Source organism: Dromiciops gliroides, chromosome 2, assembly GCF_019393635.1.
Source record: "Dromiciops gliroides isolate mDroGli1 chromosome 2, mDroGli1.pri, whole genome shotgun sequence".
Taxonomy (NCBI): Eukaryota; Metazoa; Chordata; class Mammalia; order Microbiotheria; family Microbiotheriidae; genus Dromiciops; species Dromiciops gliroides.
In genome coordinates, this window is record NC_057862.1 from 357,726,328 (window position 1) to 357,754,054 (window position 27,727).

The window sequence follows — 27,727 nt, forward strand, 5'->3', positions numbered from 1 at the left end:
CCAATTTAGGTTGATAAAAAAGATCTGTTAAGAAAATAGAGGGGACAGCTAGGTGGTGCAGTGGGTAAAGCACTGGCCCTGGATTCAGGAGGACCTAAGTTCAAATATGGCCTCAGACACTTGACATTTACTAGATGTGTGACCCTGGGCAAGTCACTTAACCCTCATTGCTGAACAAAAAATAGAAAGAAAAGAAAATAGAAGCAAAGACAGGTAATTTAAGGATGAACATAAGAGAATGACACAAATTAGGAGAGGAAGGAATAGTTTACCTCTCAGATCTATGGAGAGGAGAGCAATTTATGACCAAACAAGAGATAGAGAATATTATGAAATGCAAAATGGATTCTTTTGATTACATTAAATTTAAAAGGGTTTGTACAAACAGAAGCAATGCAGCCAAAATTAGAAGGGAAGCAGAAAGCTGGGAAACAATTTTTACAGCCAATGTTTCTGCTAAAGGCCCCATTTCTAAAATATATAGGGAACTAAATTAAATTTATAAGAATGCAAATCATTCCCCAATTGAGAAATGGTCAAAGGATATGAACAGGCAGTTTTCAGATGAAGAAATCAAAGCTATCTATTGCCATATGAAAAAATGCTCTAAATTACTATTGATTAGAGAAATGCAAATTAAAACAACTCTGAGGTACCACCTGATACCTATCAGATTGGCTAATATGACAAAAAAGGAAAATAATAAATGTTGGAGAAGCTGTGGAAAAATTGGAACACTAATGCATTGTTGGTGGATTTGTGAACTGATCCAAACATTTTGGAAAGCAATTTGGAACTATGCCCAAAGGGCTATGGAACTATGCATACCCTTTGACACAGTAATACCACTACTAGGTCTGTATCCCAAAGAGATCATAGAAAAGGGAAAAGGACCAACATGTAGAAAAATATTTATAGCAGCTCTCTTTGTGGAGGCAAAGAATTGGAAATCAAGGGAATGCCCATTAATTGGGGAATGGCCGAACAAGTTGTGGCATATGAATGTAATGGAATACTGTTGTGCTGTAAGAAATGATGAGCAGTAGCTGTGTGATCCTGAACAAGTCACTTAACCCTCTTTGCCCTGCAAAAAACAAACAAAACAAACAAAAAAAGAAATGATGAGCAAGCAAATTTCAGAAAAACCTGGAAAGTTTTAAGTGGACTGATGCTGAGTGAAAGTGAGCAGAACCAGGGGAGGGAGGGGAGGAAGGGAGAAAAATTTGGAACTCAAAATCTTATGAAAATATCTTTCCATGTAACTGGAGAATAATAAAATATGTTTATGATAAAAACAAAAAGAAGAGAGTGGCACAGTCCTAGAATGATGATATCAAGAACACTAAAGACCAGAATGGGCATACTGACTGCTCAAAACATGAAGGACTTTTAATAGACTATGGTAAAGCAAAAGAAAGGAGGACCCCTGCTTGTGATGAATCAAAAGTGGAAAATGTGCAACAGAGAGAAGGCAAAATGACTCAACTATTTTACTGTATTATTAATTTAATTATAATCAATAGATACATCCTTACAAGGTCCTCACTCAGTCTGACATCCATATCACCTCTTGTTAACTCTCCTTCCTTAAGCTCTTTGAGAAATCTCTCTGTGCTCAGTGACTCCATTCTTTCACTACCTTCTAAATCCTATGCACTCTGAAACCACCTTCTTCAAAGTGACTGATGATCTCTTTTTTTTTTTTTTTTTTTGCGGGGTAATGGAGGTTAAGTGACTTGCCCAGAGTCACACGGCTAGTAAGTGTTAAGTGTCCGAGGCCGTATTTGAACTCAGGTCCTCCTGAGTCAAGGGCCGGTGCTTTATCCACTGCGCCACCCAGCCGCCCCCTGATGATCTCTTAATGGCCAAATCCAATGGCTTTTTCTCAATCCTTATCCTTTTTTAATTTGCTGCACTTGACTCTATTGAGACTCTCTTCTCTAGGTTTTCATTATACTGCTCTCTGCTGGTTCTCCTGTCTGTCTGACTGCTCTTTCTTCATCCATTTCATTCCAACTAACCAAGAGTTTCCTCCAGGGCTCTCCCCCTGACTCTTCTGGCTCTATAGTATTTCACTTAATGATTCCATCAGCTCCCCTGGATTCATTTATTATTTAAATGCAAATGATTCGCAGATCTACATATCTAGCTCTAGTCTCTCCTGAGCTACAGTCTCATACCAACTTGTGTCTTTTTGACATTTTGAACTGAGTTTTCTATAGGCATCTCAAATTCACCATGTCTGAAAAACAACTCAATATCTTTTCTCTCAAACCCTACCCTCTTTAGAACTTCCCTATTTCTGTCAAGGAAATACTATTCTCCAAGTTACCAAGTTCTGCAACTTTAGAGTCATCCTTGACTCTTAATTCTAATCCACTCTCCATATCCAATCTTATTGTCTCTCCTTTCACAATGTTTTCTGTTGTTTAGACCCTCATCACCTTTTGCCTCCCAATTAGTCTCCTTGCCTCAGGTGTCCCTCCACTCTATTCCATCCTCCATATAGCTTCCAGAGTAATTTTTCTAAAGCATGTCACTTTACTACTCCATAATCTTCAAGGGTTCCATATTACCTCCAAGATCAATTAAAAAGTTATTTGGCATGAAAGTTCTTCATACCTGACCTTTTCTTCCCTTTCTAGTCATCTTACACTTTATACCCCCCTATACATTTTGGTTTTAGTGAGGCAATTGGGGTTAAGTGACTTGCCCAGGGTCACACAGCTAGTAAGTGTTAAGTGTCTGAGGCGAGATTTGAACTCAGGTACTCCTGACTCCAGGGCCAGTGCTCTATCCACTGTGCCACCTAGCTGTGTACCCTCTATACATTTTTATGATCCAGCTACACTGATCCAAATGTTCAAAGTTCATTGATCAAGATGCCATCCTTTACCTGTTAGTTTCCATAGCTTGCTTCAAGACTCAGATGAAATCCCACCTTCTATAGTAGGATTTCCTCAGTTCCCAGATCTGCTAGTGTCTTCCCCTTTTAGGTTGTTACCTTCCATTACCTTCCATCTACTTTCTTTCTTTTTCCATCTATTTTCTGTGTATTTCTATGTATATACATTGTTATTTTCATGCTATCTTGATACCATTAGAATCTGAGTTTCTTTAGTGCAAATGAGGTTTTTTTTTACTCTCCACCCAGATTTTAGCACATAGTAAGTACTTAAAAATAATTACATACTGGGGGCAGCCAGGTGGCGCAGTGGATAAAGCACCGGCCCTGGATTCAGGAGTATCTGAGTTTAAATCTGGCCTCAGACACTTGACACTTATTAGCTGTGTGACCCTGGGCAAGTCACTTAACCCCTATTGCCCCGCACAAAAAAACCCAAACAAAAATAATAATAATAATTACATACTGAAATGCTTGTTAATAAACAACACCAAAAAAGCTGTTTATGAAATTGTGGATCTCTATGCTATACAGTTTATGTTTAAGTGTTAATTAAATTTAACAGGGTAGTAACATAATTACCCCCACTTGTTTATTTCTCCTAATTTTTTCTGTATATTCATATTTCATTTGTTTTTCCTTGAAATTTTTTTTTCACATTTCTATCACTATAACACTATATGAATTTACCCATCCCCCAAATAGAAGCCCTTCCTTGTAACAAATAAGTATAGTCAAGCAAAATAAATCAATACATTGTCCAAATCTAAAAGATATCTGTGTGTGTATAAATGTATATATCTCATTCTTCACAGTTTTTCATCACCTCTCTACCAAGAAATGGAAAACATGTTTCATCATAAGTCTTTTAAGATCATGATTAAATATATACTTTTATCAAAGTTCTGAAGCCTTCCGGAGCTATTATACTTTACAGTATTGTAAGTAATCATCAACTTCCAGCAAAGATGGCTACCTGAACAGAGAAGCAGACCACCCAACTTCTATATAACTATTCCAACAAAAACCTGAAATTCTTCCCAGACCTTAATAATATCAAGAGATCCAATAAGAGACTGAAGCAATTTTTTTCTATCCCAGAACTGCCCAAAAAAGCAGTCAAAAGACCATGGCCAGTAGGAAAGGGGGCTGATAGTAAAGCCAGCACCAGCACTGGCAAATAAGCCAGCAAATCTCCCAGTGCAACCAGAGACATCCCAGAAACATTTGTAATTTACAAGGTTCTCTTTCCAGAGACAGCAAATGGGGATAGCACTTCACCCTGAGAAAGCCCCAGGTGGGAACCTTGGAAGTCAAGTATAGTATCTTTGACCATTGTTGTATAGCAGTTCACAAACTGGGATACCCTATGCACTATAATCTGTGAGTTTCCTAGTACTCTGTCCTGAAACATAATAGGAGGCCCTAAAGATAATGCTCTGAGCCTCTCAGAAGTCCAAGGTGACCTAACCCTGGAAGACAGAGATCGGTGCAAAGACCAAGAATGAGATGAAGTATGACTGACCATCCAGTCCAAAGACTACAGGAATACCTAAAAGAAATAAAGCAAGAAATTTAAAAGTGAAACAAAAGCTTCTGGAAGAAAGAATTGAGTGGAAAATAAATAGTTTAAAAGAGAAAGTGGCAAACTATCCAAGTAATAGACTCCCTGAGGGACAGCTAGGTAGCACAGTGGATAGAGCACTGGCCCTGAAGTTTGAAGGAACTAAGTTCTAATCTCACCTCAGACACTAGCTATGTGACCCTGGCCAAGTCACTTAACCCCAATTGCCTCAAACATCTAGGGCCATCTCCATTCATCTTGATGTATATCTTGCCACTGGACCTAGATGGCTCTAGAGGAGAGAGTGAGGTTAGTGACCTTGCATAGCCCTCCCTCACTTAAATCCAATTCACTCCAAGTCATGACATCACCCAATGTCATGGTCCTCTTTGGGAATGAAGGACAAACAACAAGACTCCCCGAAAACTAAAATAGACCAGACAGAATCAGTGACTCCATGAGGCAGCAAGAAATATTAGAATAAAAATCAAAAGATTGAAAATAAAAGAAAATCTAAGATCTAATGAAAAACAGCCACTTGGAAAAGACATCAAGGAAAGATAATTTAAGAATCATTGGACTCCTTTATCCCATGATTTTAAAAAAAGAAGCCTGGACACTGTATTTAAAGAAATCATAAATAAAAAGTGCATTAGAGGACAAAGTGAAAATAGAAAAAATCCACCCATCACCTAGTAAAAGAATCTCTAAAGGGAAAAGCCCCAATGTCAGAGCCAAAATCCAGAGGTACCACCTCAAACAAAATAGCACAATATAGTTAGGATCATATAAGACCTGGCAGCTTTTACCCTAAAAGAGAGGAGATTTATTAATACAATATTCAAAAAGGCAAAAAGATACAGGCTTTTTACAATGACGAATAACTTACCCTGCAAATCTGAGTATAATTCTATTAGGGGAAAATGGATCTTTAATGGAATAGAGGACTTTTCAAGAATTTCTGTTGAAAGAACCAGAGCTGAATAGGAAGTTTGAAATACAAATATAAGAGTCAAGGGAAACCTAGACAGGTAAATTTATTTGAATAATCAGATGGAGCTGTTTGATGATGTTATGCTAACATTCTAATAAGAGGAGAAAAATCAAATGTCAAAATATAAATTTCTTCAAAGGGTATTGAGGGAATAAATTTTAAAAGGCAATAAAAAAGGGGTTGACTGATTATGTTCTTAGGGATTGAAAAGAAGGAAAGAAAAAATACAAGAAATACAAGAAAGTATACTATAGTTATTTCCTTTTGACTGTACATGTTTATTATAAGAGCTTTGTTTTTCTTTCTTTTTCAGTTAGAGGAGGGGAAAAAAGAGAAGGCAAATTTTAATTAATTTTTCAAAATTTTAATTTAAAATGTAAATGAGTATGTGGAATATTTTGGAGGCTATTGTGGAAGAAGGTCTTGACCAGAGGCTCTTTGACAGTCTGGTGAAACCTGTGAACCTGTTCTCAGAATATTCTTATTAAATGCATAAAATAAAATTCATAATTATTTCAAAGACCATATTGTGATGCAGTTATCATTTTTTTAAAGTTCACAGACTTAAAGTTGAGAACCCCGATATCTAGACTTCTGTTTGTTCTAAGAAAGCAAAACTAAGACCAGTAAATATGAGCTACAGACAATTAGATTTCAGGTGGATGTAAGGCAATACTTCCTAACAACGAGAGCTGTCTGAAAGTAGAATGGGCTGCTTCAGCAGGTTCCCCATTGCTGCACATCTTGAGTAGAAGATTCATGGCTGCATGTTGAAGATAATTTAGAGGAGGAGATAGATGCCTGGTCGAGTTTGGGTTGTACTAAATGACCTCCGAGGTCCCTTGCTACTCTAATATTCTGTGATTCTAGCTTGGAATAATATTTATCCCCAAACTGGGTCATGATTCTAGGAGTTCAGGATAGTTTGGCTTCAGAGTACAGTTGACAGGATTTTCCTTGATGAGTTCAGTGCTCTATACTTGCCATGGGCGTTATTACTCTCAGAGGTTTCTAAATACTCTTCCTGTCTATCCTTTCAATCATCTCTTTGTTAGCAAATATAAAACTGCCTCTTTATAGTAGCATACACTAATCACAGTTTCAATTCTTTTGAATATCTAATATGAAATTTTAAATTATAAAGGGTGATAGCAAATGGCAGAGTAATCTAAATTCCTCCTGTTTATTTTGTAATTTCATGTTGAGTCCAGATATCAGCTCAGTGGTGCATCTTTTTATATTGCAGGAACTGGAGATATTGTTGCTGTGATGATTACAGAATTGAGGGGTAAGGACATTTTGAGTTATCTGGAGAAGAACATCTCTGTACAAATGACAATAGCTGTTGGGACTCGTATACCAGCAAAGAACTTCAGCCGTGGGTCTCTAGTCTTCGTGTCAATATCCTTTATTGTTTTGATGATTATTTCTTCAGCATGGCTGATATTTTACTTCATACAGAAGATCAGATACACAAATGCCCGGGACAGGAACCAGGTGAGCTGCCAATTCTCTACAAGATTAATGCTTGAGAATAGTAATCCATGTAGACATTATGTGACAAAGAACACCTAATTATTTTTTACTTCTGTTTTTAAACTTACAATGAGGCCCTAGTTGTTCTACATCCACAATTGAGAAAAAATTCAAAATCTACCTTTTTTAAAGGATGCTAACACTTTAAAAGAAATATTTCAGCAAATTAAAATTGATAATAGTCACTGATTCATTTCTAGAAAAAATAATAGTTTGATTCTTAAGCCTAACTTATCTTCACTTCAGTACTTTGAGTTCCATGAGTTAATCATAGTGAGGATTTCCTCCACCTATGCAGATTGCAGCTCCTGAATACATTAAACCATCTTTCTAAGTTTTTGTGACCATAAACTTCATTACTTGGTAACCAATATTTTGATAATGAGCCTCATTGCACTTAGCTTCCTCCATAGATTAGACATAGTACATCACTGGGGCTACTGTCAAAGCCTTTCCAGCTTAATAGGACCTTTTTAGAGTCTGTGTTTCATTAGTATAGCCCTTCAGAACCCAAGGTCACCTTTATGCCATAGTAACATGTGGAAGCAGGACTTGGTACAGAGAGAGCTAGCTAGACAGATAGAGCTTAAAGATTAACACATCTAGAAAAGTGCTCTGACTTAACTTTTTTACCACTCAGCTGAACTGTTATGTTATAATTCATGTAAATTTGTGTTGAGGTTGATTTATGAATTCTCATGAAATTCAGTCAACTAAGGATTAGAAAATATGCTAATGTCTATGAAGGCAAGTTGTTTATCCCAAACACAACAAGCATTTCTCAATATTGGGTATTGGTATTGAAATTGATCTTCTTCAAAATATTATTCCACACTAGAAATTAATTTAGAAAGAAAAAATTTGTTGCTGCAAACAGATAATTTTGCTGATAATAAACTGATAATAAATTTACCTTCCTTTTTAAGGAGATATAGCCTCTATAAATCCCTTCAGAGGTAAACAAAAAATAATTTTGTGCCTAGAGAACTACCCAGTAATTGGGTTATTTGTCTGTGGATTTATCATTATGGGGAATTCCTAGTATGGAGCTGATAAAGATTTTTCAAAATCAAGCATTTATTTTATTTTTTAAATAGGTTTTTATGGCTCTTTTGTTTTTATGATGCCCTGATTTTACCCTTGTACCCGTCCTCTTTCCTCCTCTAAGAGAGTCATCCCTTATTACAAAGAATTTTTGTAAAGGAAAAGGAAGAAAAAAAATTTAGCAAAACCTATTAATACATTACATGCTCTCTTTATAGATCTTGATCTCTATCTAAAGACATTTTATGCAATGTTCCACACCCATGGATATCCCCTACGTCTTTGTAAAAATATGAAGGGAGTTGTCATATTTCTTCTTTGTGGCCAAGCTTGTTCTTTATAATTTTACAGCATTCATTTTTTATTGTTTTGTAATTGTTGTTCTTTCCATTTATATTGACACCGTGTATATTTTTCTCTAGTTCTGCTTACTTCACTCTGCATCAGTTCATGTAGATCTTTTCATATTTCTCTGTTTTTATCACATTCTTTATTTTTTACAGCACGGTAATATTCCATTACATTAACTTACTGCAATTTGTTTAGCTACTCCCTAATTAATAAACACATGATGCAAATAGTAAAATAAGTACAAAAAATACTGAAGAAATTAACTCCTTAAAAATCAGAATTGACCAAATGGTAACAGAGGGTACAGACAGCTAAGAAGAGAACCAAGAAAGAATAGTGTCAGGGAAGCCAGAGAATATCTAGAAAGAAGAGGTGGTCAGCAGTGCCAAAGGTTGCAGGCAAGTCAAGAAGGGGAAATTGGATGAGATTTAGCAATAGATTATTGGCAGCCTCTGAGCAGGCAATTTTAGTACAGTGGTGTGTTCAAAAGTCAGAGTGATAACCGTTATAATAAAAGTTATCAATTATGAGCTCCAAAACAGATTTCTTTCCCTCTCTGACTGAGGCCAGCCAGAGCTAAACTGGTTTAGAAATCTCAGCTGTTAGGACCATTAAGGTAGTTTTGGGCTAATTTCTTATATCATTTAGATTCATGCAGCTCCCATACCATTAGTTGAAGAATAAACATAATATAATGGAAAAACAACTTGATAAAATCTCATAAGGCTTCGGTTCTGCTACTGGCTCTGCTTTTTACTAAATGCCAAAAGCAACTTACTTAATATCTCTGAATGTCCGTTTTCTTCTTCTACAAAATGGGGATAACATCCATGCCCTGTCTGCTTCATAGAACTCTTCTGAGGATCAGATCAAATGAAGTAATGGATGTGAAAGCTCCAAATGCCATACAGATATGAATGCTTGTTTTCACCTGCTCTCTAATAATAATAGTTAAACCCAGAGTGTAAGTGAAAGTCCCTGGTGCCCATCAGGAACTTCTGTCCTGCATCCCCTGTGCTCGGTAACTATCTCTCCTTGGATGCTGTTTCAGGAAACCCTTAGCTATGCTTTACTTCATTTCCTCCTCAGTCATAGGCCTCAAGAGGTTTATGGAGGAAGTACCCCCAAAACCATGCCCCATCCACCTACGGTTCTGGAACCATGAAATACAATATGATCAAATCACCTCTACCATTATTCCTGGATGAAGTATGTCATACTACAGCCCCTTTTACTTTTCCCTGGAACTTTCTGGACCAAAGTACCCTCCTTCCCTACTACTCTACTATGTGTTATTTCTCCTTTCCCCCTTATAATGTAAGTTCTTTGAAGAAAGGACTTTCTTTGCTTTTGTATTTGTGTCACCATTGCTTACCACATGGTAAGCATTTAATACATCTTTTTTCATCCATTCTCCAATGTAATAACTGTGTCCAAAAAAGTAAAAAAAAAAATGGGTAAGTCTGGAATAACCTGTCCAACCTGAACCCTGGCTCTCTCCTTCCCTTTTAAATGTTATATTTTTTTCAATTCTGAAATTAAACACCAAAAAAGACCATTTTGGGGGCAGCTAGATGGCGCAGTGGATAGAGCACCGGCCCTGGAATCAGGAGGACCTGTGTTCAAATCCGGTCTCTGACACTTGACACTAGCTGTGTGACCCTGGGCAAGTCACTTAACCCTGATTGCCCTACCAAAAAAAAAAAAAAAGACTATTTCCACATATAAAGCCTAATACCCCAAAAAAGGATTGTAGGTGAAACAATGAATCTCTGTTTTATATTGTTTGCTTTAAAAAAAAAAAAAGGTATAGTTATTTCCACACATTACTGTTAACACTGTCCTTCTTGTCTTTGCTTCCTTCTGAACTTTCTTCTGTTGTCTTTTATGTATTTAAAAATATATGTATTTCAAAGGGCTTTTTGGGGGGGAGGGGACAGGAGAAACATCACTATTACTAATCTCCCCCACTTCCAATTAAAAAACTTAAAGAAAGTGTAGGGGGGAACCCTTGTAATAAATATGCATGGTCAAGCAGTAGAAACCCATAAGTGAGAAAAGTATGTCTCATTCTTCATCATGAGTTCATCACTCTTCTGTTAAGAAGTGGGTAATATGTTTCATTGTGGGTCCCCTGGAGACATTGCATTGATCAGAATTCTTCATTCTCCCCCCAGAAATTTTCATGACAACATTGTTGTGCTTGTACAAATTTTCCTTGTCCTTCTCACTTCACTTTGCATCAGTTCATACTATCTAGGATTCTCTACCTTCATCTGTCATTTTTTATAGTATAGTAATATTCCATTATATTCATATACCACAGTTCAGCTGTTCCCCAAAATTATGCATACTTCCTTAAATTATTGTTCTTTTTTTATTCCCTCTCCCTCAGTCAGGATCAGGAAGTTAATTTTGTTTGCAACTATTCCCTCGCACACTTTCCTTTTTAAATTGTCAGAAAGTATTCCTTTAATCATAGAGTCTAGGAAAAATCAATACTGTTAAAATGAGAAAGGAAACAGTTAACTAGGAAAAAGTCTTTGAAGCAAATTTCTCTGATAAATGTCTCATTTCCCAAGATCTATAAGGAGTTGATTCCAGTTTATAAAGAATAAGAACCATTTCCCCATTTGATGTGTGGCCAAAGGATATGAAGATGCAGTTCTCATAGATATTATCAGCCAACTTGCAAAAAAAAATGTTCCAAATCACTGTTATTAGAGAAATGAAAATTAAAGCAACTCTGAAGTTCCACCTCATAGCCATCAGATTGGCAAAGCCGACAAAAAGGGAAAATGATAAATATTGGAGGGGCTATGGAAAAACAGGCACATTAGTACACTGATAGTGGAGCTGTGAATTGTATCTACTCTAGAAAGCATTTTGGAAATGTGTCCCCAATGTCACCAAATTGAGTACCATTCAACCTAGCAGCACCACTACTAATTAAGCTTGTATGCCAAAGGGATCAAAGAAAGAAGAAAAAGACCTGTCTGTACAAAAACACTTATTGCAACTCTTTTTTTGTAGTAGCAAAGAACTGGAAATTAATGGTGTACCCATCATTTGGGGACTAGCTGGATAAATTTTGGTATATGAATAGAATGGAATACTATTGTGCCATAAAAAAGTGACAAAAGGAATGAATTCAAATAAACCTAGAAAGATTTGGGGGAACTGATGATGCAGGGTCAAGAAAGTAGAAGCAGGAAAACTTGTGTAATAACAACATTGTAGAATTAAGATGAAGGCAGGTTTGTAGAGAGCACAGTGAAAAGGGTGGGTAGATCTAGTAAGCAATATTTGGAGGGTAAGGTTGAGGGGAATGGGAGTAAGAGAACAGTCAGTGGGGAATGGAGAATAAGGTTTGTACAGATACAACTAGAGGAGTCAGAATCACTGGGATGGAGAGGGTATGCTAACCATTAAGGAATGAATCCTGACAGAATATCAGTGGTTGGAGAGGGATCTGTTGAAGGAGGCAGGTGATTAATCTTCAAGGCTCTTCTTTGAGATCTAACATCAGAACAAGTGATGATATTATGTCCTGGGAGGCCCACCTCAGAGAAGACCAGCGTATGGGAAGATACAGCCTAGGAGAGCTTAGACAGGAAGTAGGACCTGGCAATTTGAGGTAGATATGATCAGGGATGGCCACTGGATTGCCCCAGAGCAAAGATAAAGACCATAACCAGGTGAACTGGATCCAGAATTGATGTAGGATTCTCTGGGGAGTTTCAGGGATAAAGACTGAAGCTACAGGTGATACTGTAAAATAAGATTAGGAAGGTAGATTGAATCCACGTTATATAGAGCCTTTTAAATGTCAAGCAAAAGCATCTGTGTATTATCCATTGGCGTACTGCAGCGCCACTGAAGGTTTTGAGCAAGGTATGTATGGTCTGACCTCTGCATTGGAAATTTATTTTGGCAGAATGGTTTGGAGAGGGGAAAGACTAGAGGCAGGGAAACTACATAGGCTCTTACAATAATTCATTTGAGAAGCAATAAAGGCCTAAATTAGGGTGGTAGATTGCAGGGGTATAGTCATGAAAAGCTTCCTTGGGTAAACTAGCAGACAACATAGAGTTTATAAGTTTTGACATAGATCCCACCAAAATCACGTCTAAAGATCCATGTCTAAACTCTCATGTGGTGGTTAGATATGAACTTATATCTTGAATAGATTCATTAGTCTGCCTAAAAAGTGACACAACACTAAATAGAAAGATATCGTTTCCCATAGCATTCCAGAATCTAGGCGGTCAGCTTGGAAATAAAGGTTAGTGAAAACGAACCGTGTTTTACAAAATAGGTATAATAAAGAGATAAAAGGATATCCAAGCAGGCAGTGCTTTGTTCCTAGATGTTTTGCCACTTATGGCAAATTAAGATGTATCCTAAATTTTTCATAGAGGATCAGAAACTATTTTAATCATTTATCTGTGAAAATATGTGAATTTTGTTTTTGTTTTTCTTTGCAATAGATAAATATTCGTCAGAAGTAAATTGGGAGGAGGTGATTTTTCTTTTGGTCAGAAAAGTTAGAGACAACAAACTCTTGGATTTATTTTTAGGTACTACTGAAAGTTCTTTTGTTAGGCCTCATCATGGCAACTTGGCTATTCCAGTGAAGCACAAGATCCAGCAGGGTCTACCAAATATGAAAGTCTTAAAAATATTGTCTCAGGGGTAGACTGTTGGGTATCATCCAAATACAGCTGGGTTCAGAGAGTCTCCTCACCAGATTGGTTACCAGGTGATAAACATTTTTGGCCATGAAAGTTCACATAACGACCATCTACTAAGGCATAGAGAGGGTTGTGTTTTACTATTCTGTGTATAGTTTGCTCTTCTCTCCCATCAACTTGAATGGAGAATTTAGGTAACTTCTAATTCTACAAAGAAGAGTAGGAAACTTTAATTCCCTGAAAGTAAATTTACTAGGAGCAGAGGTAGAAATTTTATCTTAACAGTAGAAGCCCAAAACAGTGGGTGGGATGCAGTCAATCCCAAGGAGCTTTGAAAAAAACTTCATGGTTTGTCCCAGGAGTCTGTCATTCTATGATAGTACTTTAATTAGCACTCAGTGTGGTGCCTGTGGATGATGAGGGATTAAATATAATTGCCATCTGGTGCAGGCCACAAAAGTACAGAATTTATTTTAAGGCATTTGTTTTGCGACCAATCATAGACTCTTTTGAAAGCCCGACCTCTCTGCTCCACTGCAAAGTGATTTTATGACCTTTTCCCCTCCTTTAGTTTTTCCAAAGGTCAGAAGAAAGATGATGAAATTTTTATGTGGTTTAAAAAGCTTAGCTTATCAAAGTTTAATGAGAAAGTGGCAGCAGTTAGACTCTGTTTAATCCACTTGGGTATTGTAAAGGAGAAGCCAGGACTGTTAGCAGTGGGAAAAGAAGTGAGTTCAAAGGTAGACTTCCCCTGACAAAATGTCATTGTGAAGCAGATATCTATTTTTTATATACCAAATCTACTGCAAAGGAAAATTAGGGCGGGAAAGGGTCAAGAAAAATACATAAAGATACTGCAACCCAGTTGAGAATGGAAGGCATTTTTGTGTGATAGAAGGGAAGTAGAAATAACAAATTTTGGTGATTTAGTTAATCGTTTAGCTTGAATGCTTTGCTATTCTTAAGAGAACATTAGAAAGCTTTCTGATAAAAATTTTGAGATTTAACATAGAACAGATAATGGCTAAAGTAAAATTGGATGTCTAATTTGAATGTCTAAATAATTTGTTCTAATTTTGGATATAAAGATGAACAGTATATATATTTTTTTACAAATTTTTTCTAAGTTTTCTTAATTTTTCATTTTTTTCTTCAGTTGAGTATGAATTATTTGATTATTTGTTTCTGGTGTCTTCCTTTAATCCTAAAATGTCTCTTGGTATAAAGAAGTAAATCCCTTATCTGTTTTGGGGGCAGTATCAAAGCCTGAACTTTTATATTTCCCCTTGATGAAAGTGATTTTTAAATCCTGTTTTTGAATAGATATTTTTCAAATATACTTAAACAGGTCTTTCATATATATTTGGTAAGACTAGGATATGACACACAGGATAGTGTGAGTGTATGGGGGTATTCAGAAAACTTAGAAACAAGTCTCAAGCTCACTGAAATAGGATCAGTTTTTCTTATCTACGTGGAGAAGGGAAGAATTCCTTTAAAAATGGACTTTTATATCAGAGGGTGAGAAGAAAACATTTTCATGTTTTCATATTAGGGGAATTCCAAATGGAAAGCTAGTCATCCCTTGAAAACCCTTGGGAATTTTGGCTTCTTTCTTGTTATAGGCAGTTAGATAATACTGGATTCAGTTCTATTCAACTAATATTTCTTGAGTTCTTGTTTTCAATCTCTATCTTCCAAAACTGCTCAATTAATCCTTCTAAAAGTACACTCCCCTTTTCAAACTTTCAGTGACTCCTTATTGCTTATCAAATAAAATCCGTACTCCTTTGTCTGCAATTAAGGCTTTCCACAATAAGGCCCCATCATCCCTTTCCAGCCTTAGCACCCACCACCACTCCCCTTCATGTTACCTGTGTCTAACCAAACTGAGATAATCATTATTCTTTTAACATAACCCATGTTTTCTTGACTTTGTATTTGCACAAGCTACTAGATCTATCTGCTTAGTTCCTCCTCAGACTTTCCAAGTCCAAATTGAGTGCTTTATTCTTTTTTTTTTTTATGTATGAGGTATTTTATTTTTTCCATTACATGTAAAGATAGTTCTCAACTTTTGTTTATACATGCTTTACAATTTCAGATTTTTCTCCCTCCCTCCCCTCCCTCCCCCCTCCCCTAGACAGCAGGTAATCTGATATAGGTTACATCTATATATCTCTATACATATACATATAGATATAGATATATATACACACACACACATATATATACACATAATAACATTAATCCTATTTCTGCATTAATCCTGTTACAAGAGAAAGAATCAGAGCAGTGATGCAAAACCTCAAGATAGAAAGAAAAAAAAAACCAACAGCACCCAAAACAAAAGAAATAATATGGTTCAATCAGCATCTATACTCCACAGTTCTTTCTTTCTTTTTTTTTTCTTGGATTTGGAGATCCTCTTCTATCATGAGTTCCCTGGAACTCTTCTGTACCATTGCATTGGTGAGAAGAATATAGTCCATCACAGTAGGTCAACACTCAATGTTGATGATACTGTGTACAATGTTCTTCTGGTTCTGCTCATCTCACTCATCATCAGCTCACGTAAGACCCTCCAGGTTTCTCTGAACTCTTCCTGCTCATCATTTCTTATGAGTGCTTTATTCTTGAAGCATTCCTTAATTTTCCCCAGAACCATAGCTAATATCTTCCTTCTTAAAAGTCTCCTAGTTCTTTGTACCTGATTTTCTGTACTTTTACATCCTGATTTCTATTACAATTATTTGTACTCGTAGTCATCCTATTCTTCTAGCCTGTAAGGTCTATAAAACTAGTCCCTGCCTTACTTTGTCTTTGTACCCATCCTCTCCCCACTCAATCTTATACATATAGGGTTTAGCCATTTTTCAGTCATGTCTGACTCTTCTTGACCCTATTTGGGATCTCCTTGATAAAGATACTGGAGTGGTTTGCCATTTCCTTCTCCAGCTCATTTTACAGATGAAGAAACTGAGGCAAACAGGGTTAAGTGACTTGCCAGGATTACACAGCTAGCAAGCGTCAGAGAGTAGAATTGAACTCATAAAGATGGGTCTTCCTGACTCCAGGCCCAGCACTCTATCCACCCCTCATATATAATAGGTGCTATCAAAACATTTGTTGGTTGAATGATAAAAATAATTTACTATAAATAAGCAGATTTGCCTCCTACATTTATATATTCAGTTTGATTTTTATTTTTGACATGAAAAAGTATATTTGGTTTTGTTCCTTGGGGATGTGTAGGTTTTTAGCTATTTAAAAGTCACTGGATTTGCATTCATCATTAAGTCTTTTACCTGCTTGTATGTTGCTTTTTAACACTAGAAGAACCAGGTGCATCAATTGGTACAAAAAAAAGTTTTTATAATTTACCATTATTTCTCATCTCTGTATAAATGTACTTTAAATACAAATGATCACAGATATTATAATTTTACTTTGAAATAAAAATTTTCTTTCTACTATCTCTATTTTCTTCGGCTTATGAATAAAAAAAAATCCATTACATCAATTGGTACAACTTGATCCTTCCAGGTATTCTTAAATTCTGATCCTTCTATAATTTGTTCTCTTGTTATTTGATGTACATATGTCTTATCTTTGAAATTCCATTGTAAGCTACTCAAGCAAGGAGGTTTTATTTTCTTCTTTTGTCTTCTTCATTAGCCTCTAAGATAATAATCTCCAGAAAGTAGGTGCTTAAATAAATTCTTAGTGAGTAAATAAGGGCCTATAGTACTATCAATTGCTGTCCATTCTTTCAAATAAATATTTCGTAGATAACTATTATGTTCAAAGTGAGCTGCACATTAAGAAAAATATTAGAGCAATCAATAAGCATGTACTCATGCTATGTTAATAATAATGATAAGAATAATAAACTAAGACTTCTATAGCACTTACTATATGCCAGGTACTGTGCTAAGCACTTTACAGTTATCTTATTTGATCCTCATAACAACCCTATGAGGTAGGTGTATTATCCTCATTTTATAGTTGAGGAAACTGAGACAAACAGGTAAAATGACTTGCTCAGGGTCACACAGCCAGTAATCTGAGGTCAGATTGGAATCAGAGGACCCGAGTTCAAATTCTGCCACTGACAGTTACTGTCTGTGACCTTGGGCAGCTAGTCAGTTAATCATCCTAGGCCTCAATTTATTCATCTGTAGAATAAGGGAATTAGTCTCTGAGTCCTTCCTAACTCTAGAACTATGTTCCTATGTGACAGGCAGTATACTAGTTAGTAGTAATGCAATACAAAGACTAAAATGGAACAGCCCCTGCCTTTCCGTTGTATCAGAGGTGGAATGTACATGTAAAAGTAGATGCAAAATAAATTCAGGATACAGACACACTAGAAGGATGAAGAAGGTTAAAGGTCATTTCAGAAGATAATTTGTAAAAGCCCTAGATATCCCTAATTGTTTAAAAAGAAGAACTAGCTCCTACATGCTTATTTACATGTGTGGATATACATACACATACATACGTATTCTGTTTCTATGTGATGTTCTGGTTACTGAACTGTAGAAATCAGAATGATCTCTCTCTCTCTCTCTCTCTCTCTCTCTCTCTCTCTCTCTCTCTCTCTCTCTCTCTCTTCCCCCCCCCCCCCCATGAACCATCTGGTAAACAGCCATTCTAAACTAGCTTAGAACAAATTGTTATTACTATACTAGAGTGAGCATTTGGACTAATCTAAGTGTTTTTCTGCCTATTTGAAAATAAAATTAGTTTTTATAGCTAATATAGGATAATCTTTATTGATAGTGCAGCTTTGTTCAAGTTATTTTCTGACTGCTAAAATCAACATTCCTTTGTATGGTAATGTATATTAAATATTCTTTATCCTACAACATTAGTCAGTCACATATAGAATGTTCTAACTAAAGTATTCATGTTGATGACCCTTCAGACACCCTGGCCTCCAGCTTCACCTGTCAGTCCCCAAGACTTCCATCTCCACTCAGCCACTCAAAGGAATGGTCATAAGTAACCTCATTGTCACCAAAAACTTTTCAACCTTCATAGTCTTGAACTCTGAAATTACGCTCAAAATCTTATAAAAATGAATATTGGGGCAGCTAGGTGGCGCAGTGGATAAAGCACCGGCCCTGGATTCAGGAGGACCTGAGTTCAAATCCAGCCTTAGATACTTGACACTTACTAGCTGTGTGACCCTGGGCAAGTCATTTAACCCTCATTGCCTCACCAACCCCCCCCCAAATGAATATTAAACTATCTTTACATATAATTGGAAAAAATAAAATACTATTAAGTAGGGAAAAGGAATGAGGATTGAGAGGTACTTTAGGTTTGGTGACTAAGAGATCATTGGTAGAGAAAAAGAAATCATTGGAAATTTTGGAGAAAACAACCCCAGTTAAATAATGAGTTTGGAAGCCAGATTTCAGAGTACTTAGAACAGAGTGAGAGAAGAGGAAGAGACGGCAAAGAAAGATATAGGTTGATAGCTAGTGGAAATGTCAGGATCTAGTGAGGATGTTTTTAAGAAAGAAGGAGACATGGGCATGTTTACTGGCAATAAGGAAAGAGCCAATAGATAAGGAGAGATTGAAGATGAGAGAAAGAGTAGGGCAATCTGCCAGAAAGTCAGAAGATTGTATAAAGGGTGGTTGGCATTGACAGGAACTAGGGCCACGTCATCAGAGACTAGAATGAAGGAGGAATGAATAAGTGATTTGGTCAAAGTAATATAACATAAATGAGAAAAGTAGAAGAGACTGCTCTTGGATCTTGTCTATGCCATCATAGTTTTGGGGGAAGAGAGGTGAAATATGAAATATGGCCCTCTATTGAGAGGGCAGGGGAATTAGTTCTGTGAGAGCCTCGAGTAGAGAAGACAAGATTTGAAATGGCTGCTTCAGTGAATGGAATAGAGAATTGATTAAGAAGGAATTAGCCCTTCACCCCCAGCAGCCAACATGGGTCGCGTTCGGACCAAGACCGTGAAGAAGGCGGCGCGGGTCATCATCGAAAAGTACTACACCCGCCTGGGTAACGACTTCCACACCAACAAGCGCGTGTGCGAGGAGATCGCCATCATCCCCAGCAAGAAGCTCCGCAACAAGATCGCCGGATATGTTACTCATCTGATGAAGCGCATCCAGAGAGGCCCTGTGAGAGGTATCTCCATCAAGTTGCAGGAAGAAGAAAGAGAAAGGAGGGATAACTATGTCCCTGAGGTCTCTGCTTTGGATCAGGAGATCATTGAAGTGGACCCTGATACCAAAGAAATGTTGAAACTCCTGGACTTTGGCAGTTTGTCCAACCTGCAAGTTACCCAGCCCACGGTTGGGATGAACTTCAAAACACCAAGAGGAGCTGTTTAATGTTTACTTTTGTGTTCTTTGCAATAAACTTGGGAACCCCCCAGAAAAAAAAAAAAAAAAAAAAAGAAGGAATTAAAGGGCAGCTAGGTGGTGCAGTGGATAGAGCACCGGCCCTGGATTCAGGAGTACCTGAGTTCAAATCCAGTCTCAGACACTTAACACTTACTAGCTGTGTGACCCTGGGCAAGTCACTTAAGCCCAATTGCCTCACTAAAAAAAAAAAAGAAGAAGGAATTAAAGCATTTCCTTTTACCACTGAAGGCCCATTTGAAATTAGATCACACAAATCTTGCAAAGATGCACTCTGTCAGCATGGTTTTGTAACTTCATTCAGCAATATGTAAATAGGAGCAAAGGCTGTGGATAATCGGAATAATTCAAGGTTAGGGTTTGGCAAAATTGACAAGAAATTCAAGTGTAGAACGTGCTGTAGAGTTAAACTGGGTCACCAAGGTGTCGGTATCTGGGTTAGGGAGGAGGAGAATGCAACCAATATAGGGAGGTGTGAGAAAGTACTGAGAGGTAAAGGGATTGAATGAAGATCATGGTGAATATGAAAAACAGGTTTAGGGGCCCAAGGCAAAAAAAAAAAAAAAAGATGGAATTATAAAAGATTATGATGAAATAAAGGAATTTTGAAGTTCTTAAACATAGAAGTGGAACACTTTGGGGTGATGGTAGTATCAAGGGTATGGCCATCCTTGTTTGGGATGGAGGTGGAATGGAGGTTAAAGGAGTAGAGTCGATTGAAGAACTAGGAAGTTAAGGTATTTGAAAGAACCTCTCTATGTATGTTGAAGACCCCTAATATTATGGCAAGCATTGAAATAAATAAAGAAGACTGTCAGGGGCAGGGGTTATGGCAAGGGTAGTTGTCAATTGATAATGGTCACCAGCATTGTCCAGATGGAAGTTAAATTTGGATAGCATGAACCTCAGTGAACCTCATGGAAGAGATTACTGAATAATAGTGGTAAAAATACAATGATAAGCAAGGAGTACTCTACCTCCCCTACCATAATCACTGAGTCCATGGCTATGAGAGAAGGCACATCCCTTACTGGAAAGGGTTGCAGTATCTTCCAGAGGGGGCCAAGTATTAATAAGTGCCAGAAGATGGAAGGAGCAAGAATGAGGTTCAACATAAGAAGTGTAATTATTGAGTAGGCCTTCTAGAGGGCACAGTTCAAGGAGTGAGCAAATCTGCAGTGAAATATTGTCAAGGGTTGTGATGGATGGGAATGAGAGAACAAATAGCAAGAGTTAGGGAATGGAATTCTTTGGCAGCTTGGACTTAGTATCACTGAGATGGGGAGAGAGGGATAAGAGTATGATAACTATTAGGAGTTAAGTATAGGTAGAGTACCAGTGGATGAAGAGAATTCCACCGAAGGAAGGTATTAGAAGACTCAGGGTTGTCTCTCAGGGTTCCAACAACTTGATAGCCATTGTGGCTGTGTCCACTTCATGGCAGGTCTGAACAGGAGAAAGTGTTTTCTAGGGAGTCTGGTATTCCTGTCAGAACAGGCCCTGTCCTGGGCCCTTCTCTCTATATACTTTAATAATCTTGTCTTCTTTCATAAATTCCATTATCATCTCTACAAGGTGACTCTGAGGTATATGTATGTATGTGACTACTTGTGTGTGTACATGTGTATATAAAATCCCTTCCTCTCTCTCTAAACTTTATTCCTACTGCTTTAGTTGCATGCTGGACAGCTCCACCTGCATAGTTTATATATTTTGCCAACATCACAATACTCAGCATTTGTTGTTGGTAGTATCCCCATCAGGTCTAAAACCCAAGTTACCTTTGATTCTTCCCTCTCTCATCCCCCCATAACCAGTCATTTGGTAAGTTTTTTAGATTCCACCTTCATGACATCCCATACATCTATCCTTATCTTTCTATTACACTTAATGTTATTTTAGTTCTGACTCTCATTACCTCTCACCTACATTATTATAATAGTCCTGCATTGGTTTCCCTTCAATTTCTCTCCAATTCATCATTTACATAGCTTCCAAAATTACTTTTCTGAGGAACCATATCCTTCCCATGTCCAAATATCTTCAGTGACTCTCAATTACCTCGTGAATAAAATAAAAACTTCTTATTTAAGATCCTAAATGTATTATTCAGGGGGCAGCTAGGTGGCGTAGTGGATAAAGCACCGGCCCTGGATTCAGGAGGACCTGAGTTCAAATCCGGCCTTGGACACTTGACATTTACTAACTGTGTGACCCTGGGCAAGTCACTTAACCCCCATTGCCCTGAAAAAAATGTATTATTCTATTTCTTAGTCCTTATTTAAGGTACTTAGGGTTCTATAAATTTAGCCTCAACCTACTTCTCCACTTTTATTTCATATTATTCTCCCTCATATAATCAATCTATTTCAGTCAAACTGCATCCTATTAGATGTTCCACCAAATGAGACATGTCATCACTGACATCTATGTATTGCCACAAAATGTCTCCCAGTGCTTGGAATGTAATTTCTTCCTTAAAAATTCCTTATCTTCCATCAACGCTTGGCTTAGATGCTACCTTTTCTAAGTAGCTTTCCCTAATCCCACTGGCTGAAAGTGTTCTTTTCTTCATCAGCTATTCCTAGGATACTTTGTCTGGATTTTTCCTTTGCTCAGTCACTCCCTTCTTTGGGTTATAATTATCTGTGTTCGAGCTGTGGCCTCTCTGGTAGAATGTAAGTTCCTTGAGAGTAGAGACTGTCACTTTTATCACTTTTGAATTTATTCAGTTCTATGAAAACCTAGTTAATATTCTTTATATAGTTATGGTAGCTGTGATCCAGGCAATTGAGAAGCTAATATTCTTCTAATACGAAGGCAATATAGACAAATATAGACAACTGAGTGACATAATGGATAGAGCACTGGAGGACTAGAGTCAGGAAAACCTGAGTTCAAATTCAGCCTTAGACACTTACTGTGTAAGTCATTTAACCTCACTGTGCCTCCACACTTCATTTGTAAAATGATGATGGTAATAACACCTCTCTACCAGGGTTGTTGTGAGAAATAAATGAGGCAATATTTATAAAGTACTTTACAAATCTTGAAGCACTATGTAAATGCTAGCTATTATTATTAGAGTCGAAATAGATTGGGTAGAATAAATACTTAGAAGAAAAATAGTTCTTATGTATGTAACTAAGTAGAATATGTTAGGTACAGTAGAATCATAGGCTATGAATTGAGCCGGGAGGGTTCCTTGGAGGGATATGGAATGGCAAAGAAAAGGCAGAAGACAGAATGGTCTGTGAGTAATAAGTTTAGCTCAGAATCAGAAGAAGGAAAAAATTGGATTCTATGTGAGGATAGGAGTAGAACAGGAATCTGGATGGTGCTCTGCAGAGCAGAGTCGGAAGCTTCTGATTTGTAGTAGAATGTCCATTTGATAGTATTTTCAAATTAGGAAGTAAATTTCAGGTTAGAGAGGTAAAGCTTTGGAAGTAATCTGTATAAAGATAGTTAAAACCACAAGAGTGGATGATCTCTTTCGGAAGGATGGTATAAGGGCTCCTGGACAACATCCAAAATAAGGTCATAAGAAACTGGCAAAATAGAAAAATAGGAAAGGAACCCAGGAGAGGACAGTACTACAGAAAATTAAAACGAGCATGATTGTTCAGACGAGAATGATTGATATGCTCACTATATCATGAGAGGTGTGGGGACCAATTTTTAATTGGGGAATGTTAGCTAAACGGCTCGCCGCAATACTGGGGCAAGGAAGGAGACCAGCAGCCTCCCTCAAAACAGAACAGGATTTATTTTAACAAGGACGAACTTAAAAAAAAAACACACACACACACAAACAGGATCAGTAGGATCAAGGGAAAGGAAATAAAATGGGGAAAGGAAAATTATACAACCTGAAAAATACTACCACCCAGGAATCAGCTGAGAATATGCAGCAGAGCTCCTGTCGCCTTCCAGCTTCTAGCTAGAATGCTGAATTCTCCCTGTTCCCAGAAACCCCACACAGCCCCCAACCAATTGTCTGGCCGCTCTGACAGTCACAGGACTGCCTTCACTAGGCTTCCAATCATTATAATTTTGCCAGGCCCATGTAGGTGTCAGCGAGTGGTGATGACATGAGGTGCCAGCGCCATGGCAATGGCTACAACCAGTGGGTGGAGCACCGTGCGGTTTGTGGAGCCCCAGGCCAGTGCACACCGAGGCATAAAAACCTCAAATAACAATTAATTCTTTACAGAGGTCAAACAAAATGTTATTAGAGATGGGGCTCATAACATTTTTAGAAATCATGAAGTAGGGGTATTTTCCATTGGGAAGAAATTCCAGTGTGAGGAATTTCATTTTACTAAAACAAGGTTTATTCATAGAATAGTGATTGGTTCCACCATTTTACAGTGAAATTAAATAAAGTTCATGGAGTTTAGGATAATGTTCACAGTTCTTATAATATCAAAAAAGTATTTTTACATGGCATGGTATTTTGAACTCAAAAAAATGCAGACAGACCTTTATACGGTAGTAACTCTTGACACTTGATTCTCTTAATAATGCCATTGAAATTTTGTCTTCTTTGGGATGTCTGTTGTCACAGCAGTGCTGGACAAATGATCTGTTTGTTCTGCTACAGCTGCTGTCTGTCTTCATCTGGCTCCTAGACTCTGGCTGCTGCCCATTTCTAAATTTGGAACCCTTTTAGGAATCTTCTACTCTGAGACCTCACTGATATGGCAGAGAGAATGAGGCAGGATATTAGTACCTGAACAAATTAAATTATTTAAAAGAAAAAAATTGTTTGAAGCCTTGACATTTTAATACCTGCTTTTTCTTTTCAATTTTTATAGCGTCGTCTTGGAGATGCAGCCAAGAAAGCCATCAGCAAATTGACAACAAGAACAGTAAAGAAGGGTGATAAGGTATGATAATGAAGGAATGTAACAATATCAAATAGTAAATGAAGTTCATTTTTGTTTTGGTGTGCAAAAATACTTCTGTTATGGTTTTAGTTTGATTTATTATAATTTTTAAAGATACAGTATATCTGGGGCGGCTAGGTAGCGCAGTGGATAAAGCACCGGCCCTGGATTCAGGAGTACCTGAGTTCAAATCCAGCCTCAGACACTTGACACTTACTAGCTGTGTGACCCTGGGCAAGTCACTTAACCCCTATTGCCCCGCAAAAAAAAAAAAAAGATACAGTATATCCTTTCAAACAAATTTCCCTTTCAAGTCTTGGCTACATTGTATCATTCTGAAAACTTTTCATAAAAGTCTCTAGCTCTCCCAAAGGATAAATTCTCTTGCCATTTTGTTGTTTTTCAGTCGTTTTCAGTCATGTCTAACTCTTCGTAACCCCATCCGGGTTTTTCTTGATTAAAGATATTGGAGTGATTTGCCACTTCCTTCTCCAGCTCATTTTATAGATGAGGATACTGAGACAAAGAGGGTTAAGTGACTTGACCGGGGTCACACAGCTGATAATTGTCTGACACCAGATTTGAACTCACAAAGATGAGTCTTCCTGACTCCAGGCCCAGCACTCCATCCACTGTACCACCTGGCTGCCATTAATACCACTGAAATGACCTTAGCCTGCTCTGATTCCTTTTTTCCCAAGTATAGTTAGCTTTCCTTCTGCTAACGTTTGATGTTCTTTTAAAAATTATTATAATGGTAGGATTGTTAGGCAGATGGGACAACTTAATTCTCTTCCTGCCTACCTCAAACCATGTCAGAGCTTATGTTATGATCTTTTCCCCTGCTACCATTGAAAGGAGGGAACTGCTTAGACATTCTTCAAGTATGGGCTAGGTAGTAGAGTAGAAAGGTTGGAGTTCCTTACAGGTTCACTTATGTAAACCAAGTTCTTGGTTTGCTCACTTAAACCCAGAGAGGTAAATAGACAATTGAAGCCCTACAGAGCTCTTCACTCTTCCAGATAGCATATAAAGTTAGGAAACTTCAAAGAACAATATCAAAGTTATATTTGCAAAGGCTAAATTCCAATACCAAAAAAATATTCAGGAGCAGCTAGGTGGCACAGTGGATAGAGCACCAGCCCTGGAGTCAGGAGGACCTGAGTTCAAATCCCACTCAGACACTTGACTCTTACTAGCTGTGTGACCCTGGGCAAGTCACTTAACCACAATTGCCTCACCAAAAAAACCAAAACAAAACTGCAGAAACTACCCATAATCCTTTAAGTGTACCACAGGAATACATTAACTTCCAATCCCCCAGGTGACAGCTAGGTGGCACAGTGGATAAAGCACTGGCCCTGGATTCAGGAGGACCCGAGTTCAAATTTCACCTCAGACACTTGACACTTAATAGCTGTGTGACCCAGGGCAAGTCACTTAACCTTCATTGCCCTGCAAAAACAAAAATAACAACAGCTTCCAAACTCCTAAAAACTGTTGACTCAGTATATTCACTATTAACAAAAACCATTCCTTTATTGATATGAGAAATCAAATATATCTAACTTGATCACAGATTTAGACCTGAAAGGGGTCATCTAGTCCAACCCCCTAATCACAGAGATGAGGACCTGAGACCCAGAGAGAATAATTGGCTTTCTCAGTGGTCAAACAGCAAGTGGCAGAGACAGAATTCAAACAGTCAAATCATCTGATTCTCAGATACAGCACTCTTTTTTTCTGTATCATGCTGTATTCCAGAAGTCTAGAAGGGGTGGAAGGTCAAAGAGTTTCTAGGAATAGAAATGAGAGGGTGAGTTTACGTCCTAGGGCAGAAGACTGAGAATTTTGGGGAGCTGGCAAGGGGGTGTGCGAGGGGACAGAAAGCAAGAAGGCCCTGGATACAATGAAGCATTTCATTGTGAAAGCATATTTTTATAGATAATGACTTTGTAAAGAATAAGATAGTCCCAGGGCAGCTAGGTGGCGCAGTGGATAGAGCACCAGCCCTGGATTCAGGAGGACCTGAGTTCAAATCCAGCCTCAGACACTTAACACTTACCAGCTGTGTGACCGTGGGCAAGTCACTTAACCCCAATTGCCTCACTAGAAAAAAAAATTTTAAAAAAAGAATAAGATAGTCCCACAAGATGACTGCATCTTGATGCTCTTCTGCAATAGGCCGGTCCCAAAGAGCAACAGTATATGCAAGTATCCATTTTCTTTCTTTTTTCTTTCTTTTTTTTGTTTTTGTTTTGTTTTGTTTTGTTTTTTTGTGGAGCAATGAGGGTTAAGTGACTTACCCAGGGTCACACAGCTAGTATCAAGTGTCTGAGGCTGGATTTGAACTCAGGTCCTTCTGAATCCAGGGCCAGTGCTTTATCCACTGCACCCCCCAGCTGCCCCCAAGTATCCATTTTCTCCATAAATCTTTAAAATAGAAAAATTCATTATCACAGAGTGATTTCCATGAGGCAACCTGGTTCAAAATCAGAAAAGGGTCTTTTTCTTTGGAATTTAAGTTAGAAAATTCAGTTCAGTGATCTTTTAGCCTAAATATATACCTATCATCTGGTAAGGTATGCTATGTAAGGAACATCAAAACTTATTACCTGTAACAATTGGAATGACGCCACCTGCTGGAGACTTACTGTAGCAAATCTCCGCCATGAGGAGAAGGCATCTGAGGGCAAGACATATGGCTCTTTGGCATCAGGAAGTGACATTTGCTGGTGGGAGGAAGAGGGGGCAAGGCTGGTGCTCTCGCTCTCTTTCGCCAGGACTCTTGTGGAGAGTGGAGCAGAACTGTAGCTCTCCGAGATAGATAGAGGAATCTAGGCCTTTCTCTCTCTCTTTACCAAATTCTTATTCTCCTTAATAAATGCTTAAAAGTCTAACTCTTGCTAAAGCTTATAATTTATTTGCGACCACTCATTAGATATTTTAGACAGTATAGCTAGAATTTTAGCCCCTTTACATACCCTAGATAGGGGGGATATAATCTTCATAACATCTAATATTACATAGTGCTTTAATGACAGAATTTTACATGTATAATCATTTACCCTTGCAACAGTCCTATGAAGGAAGTAATAAACAAATCATCTATTATACTACTCTCCAGATTCTACAGATGCGGCAACTGAGGCTCAGCAAAGTTAAATGACTTGGCCATAGTTACAGAACAGTCAGCATGAGAGGTGGGATTTAAACCCTGATGGTCTTGACTCCAGACTCAATACTATCCATTATGCACTTAATATGATGAAAAATGTGCTCATTGTTTTATAGTCATTATACATAAAAAAACTAGTGGTCCATTTTAAGGTAGTATATAAACAAACATGTA

At 37.6% G+C, this 27,727-nt stretch overlaps 2 protein-coding genes across 5 annotated transcripts in view; both read left to right on the top strand.

Annotated features, from left to right (window-relative positions):
• Positions 1–27,727, top strand: part of RNF130 (ring finger protein 130) — a 135,415-nt gene that overhangs the window by 61,817 nt on the left and 45,871 nt on the right. For all 4 annotated transcript variants that reach the window (XM_043984725.1, XM_043984723.1, XM_043984724.1 and 1 more), the window contains exons 3-4: positions 6,710–6,960; positions 24,304–24,375. In XM_043984725.1, the coding sequence (XP_043840660.1) occupies positions 6,710–6,960; positions 24,304–24,375 (323 nt within the window). The remainder of the gene's footprint in view (positions 1–6,709; positions 6,961–24,303; positions 24,376–27,727) is intronic.
• Positions 17,372–19,499, top strand: LOC122742147 (40S ribosomal protein S17-like). The gene is made up of 2 exons (XM_043986190.1): positions 17,372–17,405; positions 19,020–19,499. Exons 1-2 carry the CDS (start codon positions 17,372–17,374, stop codon positions 19,454–19,456), a joined length of 471 nt encoding a protein of 156 aa, XP_043842125.1. The 3' UTR covers positions 19,457–19,499.